At 34.6% G+C, this 14656-nt stretch overlaps 2 protein-coding genes across 2 annotated transcripts; one reads left to right on the forward strand and one right to left on the reverse strand.

Annotated features, from left to right (window-relative positions):
* Positions 1-3522: 3522 nt before the first annotated feature.
* Positions 3523-4218, reverse strand: LOC105801035 (uncharacterized). Its single transcript, XM_052623654.1, has 2 exons — positions 3951-4218; positions 3523-3821 (listed from the first exon to the last, which is right to left on the reverse strand). The coding sequence occupies exons 1-2, from the start codon at positions 4216-4218 to the stop codon at positions 3523-3525; spliced, it is 567 nt and encodes a 188-aa protein (XP_052479614.1).
* Positions 4219-9053: 4835 nt separating this feature from the next.
* LOC105801034 (uncharacterized) lies at positions 9054-14439 on the forward strand. Its single transcript, XM_012632379.1, has 3 exons — positions 9054-9162; positions 13628-13878; positions 14071-14439. Exons 1-3 carry the CDS (start codon positions 9054-9056, stop codon positions 14437-14439), a joined length of 729 nt encoding a protein of 242 aa, XP_012487833.1.
* The last annotated feature ends 217 nt before the right edge of the window (positions 14440-14656 follow it).

Genomic DNA, 14656 nt, shown 5'->3' on the forward strand with positions numbered 1-14656 from the left:
TCCCACTTTTTCCCTCAATTATTTTGAATTTAATTTGTTTTTTCTTTCCATAAATGAATATTGGTTTGAGTGAGTGGTTAATGAGTGAGTTTGAAACGGTTCAACCTTTTGAAAGGAATGGGCGTTGGAAAGCAAAAATATTGTGAATTGGGAAATGATGTGGTAAGCAAAGGAAACTACTTCATGGCGTGAGGACTACGCACTTGGCTTTATATACGAGTTAGTGAAATTTGAGGTTTATTGGGGTTGTTTTTGAGCAGTTTCGTGTTTGGTGTTTGATTGTTGGACGGAATTTGGAGTTTGATGTTTGGTTTTGGACACTTAGGGTTTGGTAATTGGTATTTGAATTGAAGTTACCGATAATAATATCTAGGAAAGGGCGCTAGGCAGCCCTCTCTGCCTTTTGTTGTTTCCCTCCAGGATGAATTAAAATTTAAAGTTTTGAGTGGGGACTGAGATGGATAGGGACATTGGGTTTTGGAGGGTCGAAGAGTGGAGCCCGTGAAGGAGCATTCTTTAAGTGGAGGGGACCCCCCCAAGTTAAATGACTTGGAACAACTTACCAGACAGGTGACCCAGTTTTTATCTGCTCATCGAGTCTGGTGAAAATCATGACATGCTGGAATATCCTTGCCTATGATTTTAAGACACTCAAAGCAAAGCTGTTTATGTTTTGGTACAAAGACAAAAGCTAATAGGAGGGCTGATTAATTATAAATAAATATTAAAATTCTAAATTCGAAACTTAAGACTTTAAATTTTTATATTAAGGAACTTAAATTCGAAAGTTATTAATATTTATTTATAATAGTTGTGATTAATATTTAATTATGTTAAAATAAAATTATTGATATTTATTTATCAATCCTTCATATTTGTGTATCGGACGACAAATATCATTCCTTATTTATTTATGTACATTCAAGAAACTAGAAATGCTGCAACAGTAAGCACCAGGGCCACTGGGTCTACTTCTTTCGGTTTCCTTGTATATAATATATCATCACCAATTTCACTCAAATTTGTATTTTGAATACATTTAAAGAATTTATATTTAATATACCAATAATAAACATATATTATTATATATCAAGTCACTTGATTAATTTTAAATTTTTTAAGCATTAAATTATACTGATGTTGGTATGCTTTTTCTTTTCTTTTTAACATTAGAAGATTATACCACTATATTTGTTTATACACATCAATCAAAATTTAAATAACTATATATATAACTATCAAGTGATTGAGTAAAATGGTAAGACATATTATATTTTTAAGAGAAGAACGAGATTTAAATTTTAAATATAATATTATTAAGAGACAAATCCCAAACATAAATGATAAAATAAACATGGAAAATAATAGCATTTAAAATGTGAAATAAGAAGCCTAGATACTCTATCTATCATTGATAGAACAGGAGTAATAAGTAGTATTAATGAAACTTGAAGATTGAGACTTGAGAAACGAGAATGGCCATTAAAACAGAATATGTGAATAAGCTTTCGGCCATTTTGCTTTTGTATTGGTTTAGGGTTAGTCATCCGCTGAGAAATGTGAGGCTGATGAATGATAAAAAAAAATAACACTAAAAGATTACAGGAAGAAGAAGACAAATAGCGAGTCAACGGTGAGATGAGGGTATCGCCTAATTACTCTGTATTTTAGCATCATTTTCGTAATATTGGGGTTATTTTCATGCCTTGCCACTCAATACCTAAAAATACTGCATGACAAATGTCGAGCTTAAAATTGTTGCTGAGACTTCTCCACAGCCTGCTTCAGTACAAAAAAATACAAGTAAATACCATATTGATCCAAATGCTAGTCAATACAACTCCAAGCCGCTTTTGTTATTGATTTATGGCGCCTGCAATACCCAAATGATGTTGAAATTATGAAAAGAATTAACAGTGTATTCAAATGGGTTTGTATTTTATTTACTAGTAATGAATCATGTGCTAACAATTAGTTAAAATTTTTTTAAAAGTGTAATAGGTATTCTAGAATAGAAGTACAAATCTAAATATATATATATATATTCAAGTAATCATAAGTATTAAATTATTACAAATGAATTATTCGAGTAATCACAAAATATAATCAAATTATTACAGTATAAATGAACTAAAACCCACACATGATAATAATATATGATGGAATTTAAAGAACTACACATAGGGGTGACACTACGAGCTACCCTCCTAAAATAGAGAAATATTATACTAGTCTCTTTATTTCTGATAAAATAATAAATTTAAATTTAAATTGTAAATATATAAATTAATACAACAATTAAATTATATTTTGACTCTCAAGAAAATACATAACTTAATTCTTCATAATTGCACATAAAATTTTTAAAAATTGATTGGTAGATAGAATGCGTAATAAAAAGATATAGAGGTTTGAGTCAGCATATAGTCGCAACTAATTGAAAAGCCAGAGGCATCAGAAATTTCTAAAAGTAGAGAGAATTTGATGAGAATCGCCCAAATCTTGAGTGCACTCACATAATTGTTGCGTGGCAATCACGTGAAAGGCTATCTCTCACCAGTTCCAACCACTCTTTGTTGTTTCTTTGTAGGAAGAGCAGGGCAGCTGTAAAGTAAGATAGGGATTAAGTACTTTTGTGCTTTAAAAGCCCCAAGAAGGGAAATTTTGGTTTTTGTAGTTTCAGTCATCAAAATAGTAGCCCATATCTCATCAAAACCAGTTATACATGATTCCACTCAAACTCTTGTGCATGAATTTTTTCAATTAGATTTTAATTTTGAATATTTCGTAGAGAAACTCAAAGATTTCAACAATCGGAAGCATAATTAAACCATTGTTTAATCATTAAAAATTTCGTGCAATCAGATTTCATTTAATTTCCGTCACTTCACGTTGACTTTGTAGTATCTCTAATCCACATGCCACATGGTAGTTAAGCAATAGTGATTATGCCCACCTCACTTCCCCAATCAAGAGTCAAAGGCCTTTTTTTTTGGGGGGGGGGGTTTGACTCGGGTGCTTAAGCACGTGCATTGGGCTCCTTACGCTTTGAGTTTTGATGGGTGGTCCGATTTTCATTTGGCTAACTAATTAATAATTCAATTGTGGTGATTGGTTGGATGTTGAAATGGGAGCAATTTTTCGTTAAATGGGATTTAAGGATTGCGGATGGTCTCAAGCAATGCGATAATGGGGCTTGCTTTGCCCTTTTCAATGCGGACATGGCTTAACCTATTGGCCTAATTCGTGAAAACTGACATGGTGCTAGGTTGAATAATTAATACAAACCACAACGTATATTACTTTCGAAACTAATACAAACTGGTTTTTATGTGTATAATATCTGGAATAGCAGAAAATTGAGACTATAAATTTAGAAAAAGTGGAACACACAAAAGCATGCAGGGAATTATTTAGAGTTGTTGCATGGGAAATGCAAAAACTAGAGGCAAATGACGTTTGCTATAAAATACGGTAGGAGTTGGATTGGAGGGGGATCAAGTGCATGTTTCTTTACTCCTCTCAACGTGCATGGTCTGGCGTTGCAGAAGGAGAGGGAGCTTTCCCTCCAATTGCTTTTCTTGTTCCACCATGGTTTCCACCGCCACCGTTACCTCCTCCCCAACCCCATCCTTCACCTTGGCCACCCCTACCCCCACCACCTTCTCCATTGCCTCCACCCCATCCGTAACCTTTGTGGTTTCTTTTCTTGTGTGGTTTACCTTCTCCTCCACCATTTCCATTTCCACCTCCACCTCCACCACCTCCACCACCACCACCACCCCCACCCCCCCCACCACCACAACTACAGTGGCCTCTTCCTTTTCTTTTCTTGTGAGGTTTACCTTTTCCTTTTCCTTTACCATTGCCTCTGCCACCTCCACCTCGACTGCAACTACCACCATTTCCTCCTCCACCACCACCACCACCACCACCACCACCACCACCACCTCCACCTCCACCTCCACCACCATTTCCTCCTCCTTTCCCAGCATGGCTAAGATTAATATTGGTTTGGACTAAAGTTTCTGCTGAAGAATTTGTGCCTTTGTGTTGTACATCTTCAATAAAACTATGGCTCTCAGTAGAAGTAGAATTGGACCACCCTGGAACCTCATTTTTCCTCTCAAACTCATCCCTTCCATCAACCCCACTCTGGCAGCCGATCAACACCACCGTTACTAGAAACAAAACTCTAACTTCTCTTCTCATTTCCATTTTCTCTATGTCTCAACTTGATAATGCAAGAATATTGTTCTCCCTCCAACCCCTTTTTATACTCTTTTAACTGAATTCCGAAAAGGCTAAACCCCATGAAACAAACTCCAAGCTATCCAACAAAACATCTCCAAAAGGCTGCAAAAAGCGAGGGAAATGAGATGAAAATATCCCTTGCGACGCAATATGTCCCCACCTTCCACTTTCAAGCGGTTAATGCCTATTGCACCATGGAGCCTTGAACCATACACTTCACAGTAAACACTCTACTCTGTTCCCTTCCACTATGCAAACAAAATCTTTATGTTTACTCCTCAAGCAACCATGAATTTCAAGGCCACCCATCCCAAGTAAGCACCAAAAGGAGAGGCTGCTTAACCATTCCAATGCTGAATCTTTTGAAACCCTGTTTAATTGCTTTAGGACATATGATTAAGAGGGCCTCATTCGTTTTCAAATACTACCATGTCTTTTAGCAGCATGGGTTCATCGAAGGGTATTTGTCTCAAATAATAATAGTTCTTCATACAACCAAAAGTATAATCTCACACTCCCACATTAAAAGAAATATGAAAAAGAATATTTATCTTTAAAATTACAAATGCTAATTTTCTATTGGAGTATTGGTTTAAGTATCTTTGTCGATCAAGTCCTAAGGTTCAAACATTATATCCTGATTTTTACTAGTTTTTTAAAGAATTGCTTGACCTTAGAATTTTACCTCCTTTTCACTAAGGCCAAATGCTTCCTTTGCTTTCTAAATATATATATATATATATATATATATATATATTTGAAATAATGAACAAATATTTGTACTAGTTTTTCTATAATAGAAATATGATAAATAAAATAAAATAAAATAAATTCTACATTTATATGGACTTAAACTATGGTATTAGATTTAATACTTGAAAAATTGTTGAAAAATAAAATTATTTTACATTTATATGAGTTTGAACTAGGGCTAATTCATTTAAAGATAAAACCATTATTTTCATCATTTTCAATTTTACAAAGAATTTTAGTGAAAACAATAAAAGTTGTTCTAGTTTTCACATATTTTTATTTTTATTTACAATTATTTTAAAATTTTCAATCAAACATGTTTTCTTCAATGTTTTTCATTTTTCAAGAAAATGAAAACGAAAACAAAAATAGCTTTTTTTATTAGATTTTTTATTTTAACATTTAACATTGTGAGCTATTATGGATGCAATCGTGATATCGTCCGACAACCGAGATGGTGGAGGTGAAGACTCTAATGAAGATCGAATCACCAAGAAAGTCCATGTCAAAGAGTTAAAGGATGACACTGATGCGAACATGGTGGTGGATTTGTGCCCAAAAGCTGGAGTCCCTTGGAAGGACAAGCTCTTAGGAAGGACAGAGGTTGTTCCCAGGACGTCTTTGATGAATACAGGTAATTTCAATGATGAGAATTTTGATTTCGTATAGGGAGACATCTTGAAATCCATAGCCAACGAAAATTCGACCATCAGTTTCTCGAATAGAATCCATAAACTGTTAGTTAAAGATATGGAAACCACCATGGATGTAAAATTGTTGGGACGCAATATAGGGTATGCAATGTTACACAATTGGATCTCTAATCTCTAGAGGCCTTCTCAACCTTTCCATCTAATGGATGTGGAAAATGGATATTACTTGGTTAGGTTTCAAAACAAATAAGATTATGAAATGGTTTTGACTCAAGGGCCATGAATTTTTTTGGGCTTTACCTTACTGTCCAGTCGTGGACGGTGGACTTTGATCCATCAAAGCCTTTCCCTACTATGGTTTTGACTTGGATCTGATTTTCTGGAATGCCGGGGTTCCTCTATAAATGACAAGTTTTAGAGGAGATCGAGAGCCTGGTGGGCAAAGTAGCAAGATTGGACATCAAAATGGATAGTGGCACGAGGGGACGTTTTGCAAGGATGACGGTTTATGTTGATTTGGAGAAGTCACTTGTATCCCAAGTCTTGAATAATGGAAGGATTCAAAGGGTTGAATTGGAAGCCTTACTAGTGGTCTGCGTCGCTTGTGGTTGTTATGGACACCTCAAAAACCTTTACCCCTCCGTCGCTCTAGATTAGTGCACCGTGAATGGTAATGCAAAAAGTTCCAGTCCGATGGTTGAGGGGTCAACTCCGGCGATGGGGGAGGAACCCCTTGGGCTATAGATGATCATTGAGCGAAGATCTCGCTGAAATTAGAAGGATACTCATAATCAAAAAGTAAAAAATCAAATATAGATTTTTGGAAAGTCTAGATTTGAGGCGTTGGCCTCGTTAGAAAAAGAAGTTGGTGGCATTGATGAAGTATAGTCAGATATTCCAGGAATTAGGTTTCAAAAGGGTGAATTTTTAAAGAAATTAAAAGGCTTAAAAGAAGGGAGAAATCTGAGCTGTTAGAAAATAAGAAGACTGTGGCTAGTAACATGGGCTTATCGAGTGGGGTTTCAACTGTAGGGCCAAGTATGAGTTCAGGCTTAAGGAATGTTGGGCCTAGTTTGGATTTAAATGGTCAAGAACAAGGAAAATCAAATATGTAGCTGGGTGAAAATCTTGGGCCAGCGGTTGTTGAGGGCTTTCGGGGCCATGCTGACTATTTCAATAATTTTGACGGTCAAAATGTAGGGGATTCGACTCCCACTAAGCAGATTGAAATGAAAATATAGGGAATTAAGTCACATGTCAAAACTTATAGGAATTACTCTCTTTATTTTAATCTTGTTTTTGAATATCCCATCAAGTTAGTGGTGGAATTAAATCCTAAAATCTTGAATCCTAAATGACACTCAGCCGTGACTTTTAAAGAGAACTTAGATCCAAATTCAAATATTAGTTCTCAATCGGATGGGATTTTAGAAAGTGAAAATTCTCTAGCAGGACCAAAAGGGGGAAATAGTATACATGGTAAGACCCTAAGCAAAACTATTTGTGGTCGTAAGGGACGTTTCAAGGTTACTAGTAATTCCCGTGTTCCTCTTCCAGAAATCATGACCTCTATAGCCAGACTTATTAGTTCTCAAGCTGTGCTAGAAATAGACAAAACCAAGCAATTTTCAAAAATTATGATGGTGATGTTAGATTCGAGGCGACTTCCTACCGGTCGTCATCCTTCTCTATCTTTTGGTTTTTAGGAATTTTACTATCTTCTGTTGGAATTGTTAGGGATGCGCAAACTTTAAGTTTCCAAAAGTGTTTTGCAAGTATAACTGTGAGCATAGGTCGAATTTGATTAGTCTTCTAGAAACAAGGGTCAGCAGTGGTAAGTCAGATGCAATCATCGCTAAGCTTGGTTTTTAACATTCACATTGAATGGGGACGGTAGGATTCTTAGGTGGCATTTGGGTTGGGTAGAAAGGTTCGATTTAGGTAGAGATTCTTAAAATTCATCCTCAAATGATTCTTCTTAGGATTTTAGGTAACTCCTTTAGAAGACCCTTCATTGTTACTTTTGTTTATAGAAGCCTGGATAGTCAAAAAAGGATATATCTCTAGAATGTTTTAAAAAATAGTGTTTCGATAGACAGGACCTCAAGGTTATCAATAAAAAATTTTATTGCTATCATTTCTTCTGACGAAAAGAAAGGAGGAAAGACATTAGGAAAAATGTGCCATTTTTTTAGGTGACTTTACGGATTCGACTGATATTCTGGATATAGGTTTCCAAGGTTCACAATTCACTCGGCAAAGAGGAGGGATCTTTGAGAGGTTAGACAGGGCCATTTGTAATGGTGCTTGAAACTTCATTTTTCCACTTTATGGTGACAAATTTGTCTAAGCTTAAATCGAATCATAGACCCCTACGATTATCCCTTAGGCATGACTACAATCCTTCAAAGGGACGTCCTTTTATATTTCTAACAGGTTGGGTTGAGCATCCTACTTTTTCTAATTTTGTTAAGGAAAATTAAAATATCTTTGAAAGCATGTCGATGACACACTCTATCTTTACTAATCAAGTTATACATTGGACTAAAAAAGGCGTATAGCCATATTAGCTCTTATAAGAATCATCTTATTTGCAAACTTAATGATATTTAAAATGCGCTTGATTCTACAAACCCGATTTACCTTCGTCAGGCGAAAATGGAGATAAATGAAGAGTTAGATAATGTCTTACATCATGAGGAGCTTTTATGGAGTCAAAAGGCAAGGTGCGATTGATTGGTTTTGGGAGATTACAACACCAAATTCTTTCACATGCGTACTTTGCGAAGAAGAAAAAAACATAGAATTTTCACTTTAAAAAATGACATGGGTGATTGGGTTTTGGATGAGGAAGAATTGAAAGTCAAGGCATTTAACTTCTACGTGAAATTATATGATGAACACCCTGGTCCAATGCGAGAGCTACCCCTAGTGCCTTCTCGCGTTTTATTGATTTGGATACTTCTTTTTTGAGCAAATTGGTTTCTAATGAGGAAATTAAATCTGCTCTATTTGATATGGCACTGTTAAAGGCTCCTGGAAATGATGGGTATCATACTTTGTTTTACCAGAGTCAATAGGAGCATAAAAGTGCATCTGTCTGCAATTGAGTTAGGAAGGTTTTTTTTGAAGACAACATTGACTTGGATTTAAATAATTCACTCACCGTGAATTATGAAGGTTATTATTATTACTCCTTTGCTCTATCCGAAAAGCTTCTCCCAATTCCGTCCAATCAACCTTTGCTCTATCCTTTACAAGCTAGTTATGAAGGTCATTGCAAACCGTTTCAAAGTTGTCTTTCTGTGGATTATTACTCCTGAGTAAGACGGGTTTGTAGTAGGTAGAAACATCATAGATAACATTATTATTGCCTAGGAGGTTATCCACTCTATGAGGAGCAAACACAAGAGCAAGAGATGGATGACTATCAAAATTAACCTGGAGAAAGCTTATGACTATGTTCGTTGGGATTTCATCGAAGCTTCCCTCCAAGCTGCAGGTATTCTTATATTTCACCGAAATGTTATTATATCAGCTATTTATAATTCTTCTATGCAAATTTTGTGAAACAACATCCCAACTAAGAAATTTTGGCCTTCTAAGGAGGTTCTACAGGGATGTCCATTGTCCCCCTATCTTTTCATCCTATGCATGGAATGGTTAGGCCATAGCATCAAATCTACCATTGGTTCATGCAGTTGGACTCCTATTCATCTAGCTCATAATGGCCCACTTCTGTCACATCTCTTCTTTGTGGATAATTTAATACTCTTTGGCCAAGCAGATGAATATCAAGCAAGAGTTGTCAAAAGAGTTCTTGATGAGTTCTGTGAGATTTCAGGTCACCAAATTAATATGTAGAAAACTAATATTTTCTTTTCAAATGGAGTAGATGATGAATCAAGGGAATTATTTGGGAGTACCTCTCTTTCATGATAAGGTCACCAACAACGCTCTGTGTTTCGTTATTGATAAGGTACACAACAAACTTTTTGGCTGGGACGTTAAACATCTCTCTATAGTTGGTAAGGTAACCTTGGCACAGTCGGTATTACTGTCGATTCCTAGTTATCTCATGCAACCTATGACGATCCCTTAAGTATTGCGTGAGGAGATCGAGCAAATGATGAGGTAGTTTATCTGGGGTTCTTATAATGGGGCTAAAAAGATGGCTTTAGTGAGTTGGGATTCGATGTGGCAACCTAAATCATATAGAGGTCTTGGGTTGAGACATTTAAAAGATCACAATGCTTCTTTCATATTGAATGTTGGTTTCAATATGGTGTCCAATTCCAATGTCCTATGGGTTTAGGTTCTTCGCACAAAATACAGGGTTCAATGTGGATTGCCTAAGTTTTTATCGAGAGGACGTTGTTTTTTCTTATGGAGATCCCTCACCAAGGTATAGCCAATCATTTGTGAAAAGTTACTTTGGTTTGTAGGTGATGGGAAACATAATAATTGCTGGCGTGACCCATGGATTCCAAATATCGGACCCTTGTTTAAATAGATTCATTCTTGCTCTAATCTTGATATGGATTTCCCTTTTAGCAATATGGTTACTATAATACCCCGAAAATTTTTTACAGTAAGATATTATCTTTGATATAGTAAGGAAATAAAGTGACAAAAAGAAGAATTTTGAGTTATGACAACATTGAGAAGTACATTATGACATATTAATTCAAGAAAGGATTAAATTGCAAAAGTGAGAAAAGTTTTGTTACCCAAGAGTAAATACTTAAAATTTGAGGGTTAAAGTGTAAATATGAAAATTTTGAAGGACCAATAGTGTAAATATTTTAAGGGTGGAATAATCTAGAAACTAAGGAAAATGGATGAATTAGGACCAAATTGAAAAGCTAAAGAATTTCGAGGACTAAATCATAATTTTACCAAATTAAGTGATGACTCAAGGATGAAATTTTAAAGATTATAAAGGGCAAAATGATCAATTAGAAGAGAGAGAAATCTAGAAGATAATGATGATGTTGGAGATATTTTATATTAAATAAATATTAGTTTATTAATATTTTAATTTAATTTTTAAATGATATTTTATTATTTTATTAGTATTTTATTTAGTATATATAAGAAAAGAAAGATGAAGAATCATCCATTCCACCATATTTCCATGCAACTAACGTGAGAAGAAAGAAAGTTTTGCTTTCTTTACAATTTGGTCCTTCCACCAAAAATTTACCATTTTCACCTAGAAATCAAAAGAATTTCCATAGCTTCCAAGAGAGAAGAATAACAAGGAGACAATGGGGAGTTAGAATATCAAGTTAGATTCAAGAAATAGAAGCTGAAGGAGAGAGAAAATCAAGTTAAAGATTGAAATCAATAGCACAAGGTAAGAACATCAAGATTTCAATATATTTTTAAGTTTGATATTATTGAAAAGCATGGAAATAATGTTATAGTAGAGTTTTCTTATATACTATCTTATGTTCTTGATATATTAGTGAAGATAAATAAGTGAAAGTGATGAGAAATATTATAGAGAAAGGGAATAAGGGAGTTTTACACCTAGTAATCAACATTTTGCACTAAAACAGTTTTGGATAGCGAAGTAGGTTAACTTTGAAAAATCACCAAAAATTTTGGAAATTGAATTAGAGGGTGAATAAATATGAAATTAAATCTCATTGAGTCTAGTTTCTCATAGAATAAATAGTGTAAGTAATGAATTCTAAATTATGAGATATAATAAATTTTGTCAGACAATGTCAGAATGATTTCGGGTTCCCCTGTTCTGACTTTTGAAAATCATCAAAAACTGAATAAAAATAATTATGAGTTATAATTTATATTATTAGAATCCTTAATGAGTCTATTTTCAAAGGAAACAAATGGAAACATCATCCAAATTCTGTACAATTAGATAATTCATTTTTAGTGAAGAGTGGTCGGAACTGTCAGACAGTGAAATAGGGGAAACTTTAAATAATAAACTTTACTATTTTGCTAAACCAAAAATTCTTAAAATTTTATGGTAAGAAGATATGTGAGTCTAGTTTCAGGTAAAATTAACTGATCTTAATTTGGATCTCTGTAACTCCGGATAAAAATAATTTAGTGGCTCTGACTCGGATAAACAGCTTTGAATATACATGTGAGTGAATAGTGAAATTATAGTTAATGTTGTTTAAGTGTGTTATACACATTAAGGATGTGGAATGGAGAGGAGGAGGAAAATTGGGAAATATATGAATTATTTGTGTATAATTGGTTATATTCTTGATTATAAATGATAAACGATGAAATAGAAATGATGCTTATATTTGTACATTATTGGTCATGGTCTAAGCTCATGTGTGAAAATAAAGTTTCATAGTATGTGTGTATGGTATATTTGGTATATGATTTGGCATGAAGTAATGTCATGAATGGTTTATGAATTAACACATGTTGGTAAGTGTGATACATGAATAAATGTTGTGCTCATCCATGCTTATAATGTTTATGTTATATGTGTATTTGGCTAACATATTTGGTGTACACGCTTAGACTTTGGCCAAGTAGTAGTTGGATTATGCCACATTAAATTTATAAGTTATGCACTGAAATGGTAAGTGCCTAATTGGAAATATGCTTGTGATCATGAAAAGGGTGGTAAGGTTTAAATTATGTAATCTCTAGTGAAATGGTTTATTATGTGGTTAGTTCCCAAAAGAGTTATGTTTAAATACACTAGCTTGCGACTATGGTTGAATGATAAGTTTATATCTTGTGTGATGTGCATAGGAAACGAGTGTGGAAAGGTAAAGAAATAGTAAGTTCATATGGCTGAAATTTAACGATTAACTGTTAATTTCATGAATTATATAGTGTATGATGATATATATTTGTTGATGGATTTAAAATAAAATAACAATGTGAAAACCGAATAAATGATCAAATTGAGTGGAACGTCAGATTTGAGTACTTCTGATCAGTGACAAGTGATAAGTGGTAGCTTTAGCTACACTTATTTGATCAGTGACAAATGGCAAGTGATAAGTGATAGCTTCAGCTATACTTATCTAATCAGTGACAAGTGGCAAGTGATAAGTGATAGCTTTAGCTACACTTATCTGATCAGTGACAAGTGACAAGTGACAAGTGATAAGTGGTAGCTTTAGCTACACTTATCTGATCAATGACAAATGGCAAGTGATAAGTGGTAGCTTAGCTACACTTATCTGATCGGGGACAAATGATAAGTGATCATACGCAAGACCATAGTTATACTATGGCAAAGTGGAAGTGAAGTACTCAATTTTCCATAATCGTTCCCTAATTAATCGTTCCCTAATTTGATTAAGGATGGTAAGTGACAAATGGGCCCAAAAGAATTAAAGTAAATGGATAAGTGGTAGTGTATTTATACCAGGATGATGTTGTTATTTAAGCTAAAGTGATATTTTCATTACAAAATTGAGAATTTCATAAATGTGTTAATGAATGGTATAATCGATAAACGTTGAGTTAAATGGTAATTACGTATTAGTGTTGAACTTATTGACATTGAATTGTAGTGAATTAAATGGAAATTGCTAGTAATATGATTTAAATTGTGAGCATGAGAAATTGTGAATTGAATGAAACAAAAATGATGCATTGAATTGCATGAGTATGTATCGGGTCTCGTAGGCCCTACTTATTATGATTATAATATTTTGAGGATATATTGTGAAGAATTATAAAAGCATGTTATTAATTTTGAAAGTTTTAATTTAGATGTAATTTTATAACTCGGTTAAATACGTTTACAAGTGTATGTGTTATGGTAATGCCTCGTACCCTATTCCGATGTTAGATACGGGTAAGGGGTGTTACAGTTACAGTTGATGGTTTGTGGAATTTAAACTTCTTCCGTTTGTGAATTATTATGGAAACCATTGATAGGATTGTTGGAATTTCGTCACATCACCCTTCATCTAGACTTGACAGGATTATTTAGGAGGGCACTTTGACAGGCTCTTTCTCTCTCAAAAGTGCTTATGGCAAGCTTCAGGAACGTACTTGGAACTTGAAAGAACCCATTTGCCAGCTTCTTTTGAAATTTAAAGGTCCGCAAAGAGTTGGATTTTTTCCATGGCTCATTCTCAAACAACATCTGCTCACAAATGCGGAGAGGGCAAGAAGAGGAGTTGGAATTGACAACGCTTGTCAAGTTTGTAAACATGGCTCTGAAGATGTATTGCATGTTCTAAGGGATTGCCTTACGGTGAGGGACACTTGGAACAAGATTATTCCAGTGGATAAACTGTCCAAATTTTACTCTGGGTCACTTATTGAGTGGATGATGGAAAACCTTCTTAATCGGTAGTTTCTCTATCTAAAGGGAGTTGATTGGTCGTGCATTTTTGGGATGATTTCTTGGCGAATTTGGAAGAACTGCAACATTTTCATTTTTTAGGGCTACTCATGGAACATTGGTGAAATCATCAAGATATCCTATAGTTGGGTGAAGCAGTACGATTCTGTTCCAAAATCTCCAGTATATAGAACAAGAAGTATTGCTAGTAACCCCCATCTTGAAAGGAATTGGGTGCGCCTGACTACGGATGGTTCGGTCAGGATGAATGTTAGCTTTGCTGCTGCCAGGGGTTATGTGTGTCACTATAATGGGGTCTGGATTTTTTACTACAACAGATATTTGGGTATGTGCATGGTGTTGGACGCCGAGCTTTGGGGTATCTTGGATGGTTTGCATCTTATTCTAGAACGGGGTTATGGAAGCATTTTGATTGAAACTGACAATCTTAAAATGGTGAATGCCATTTAAGAGGAATCATTCGGGGGTTTCACTTTGGCTCTTATAAGGAGAATTTGTTAGCTCTTGGAAATTGTAAGGCTTTAGAAAATTCAACATATCTCTCGTGATGAAAATAAATATGTTGATAGTCTTGCTTAGATGGTTCGTGACAGGAGATCAAATTTCAGATTATTTGAAAATTCCCTCTTAGAGAACTGAGTTAGTTTAATTTCGATTGTGTACTTTG

The sequence above is a fragment of the Gossypium raimondii genome, chromosome 11 (genome assembly GCF_025698545.1).
Source record: "Gossypium raimondii isolate GPD5lz chromosome 11, ASM2569854v1, whole genome shotgun sequence".
Lineage (NCBI taxonomy): Eukaryota > Viridiplantae > Streptophyta > Magnoliopsida > Malvales > Malvaceae > Gossypium > Gossypium raimondii.

Coding starts and splice junctions, on each gene's coding strand:
- LOC105801035 (XM_052623654.1), bottom strand. CDS start 4,218: ATGGAAATGAGAAGAGAAGTTAGAGTTTTGTTTCTAGTAACGGTGGTG. Junction 3,822..3,950: donor TGGTGGAGGTGGAGGTGGAG/GTGGTGGTGGTG, acceptor AGAAAAGAAAAG/GAAGAGGCCACTGTAGTTGT.
- LOC105801034 (XM_012632379.1), top strand. CDS start 9,054: ATGAGGAGCAAACACAAGAGCAAGAGATGGATGACTATCAAAATTAAC. Junction 9,163..13,627: donor AGCTTCCCTCCAAGCTGCAG/GTATTCTTATAT, acceptor GCACTTTGACAG/GCTCTTTCTCTCTCAAAAGT. Junction 13,879..14,070: donor TTCTAAGGGATTGCCTTACG/GTGAGGGACACT, acceptor TTCATTTTTTAG/GGCTACTCATGGAACATTGG.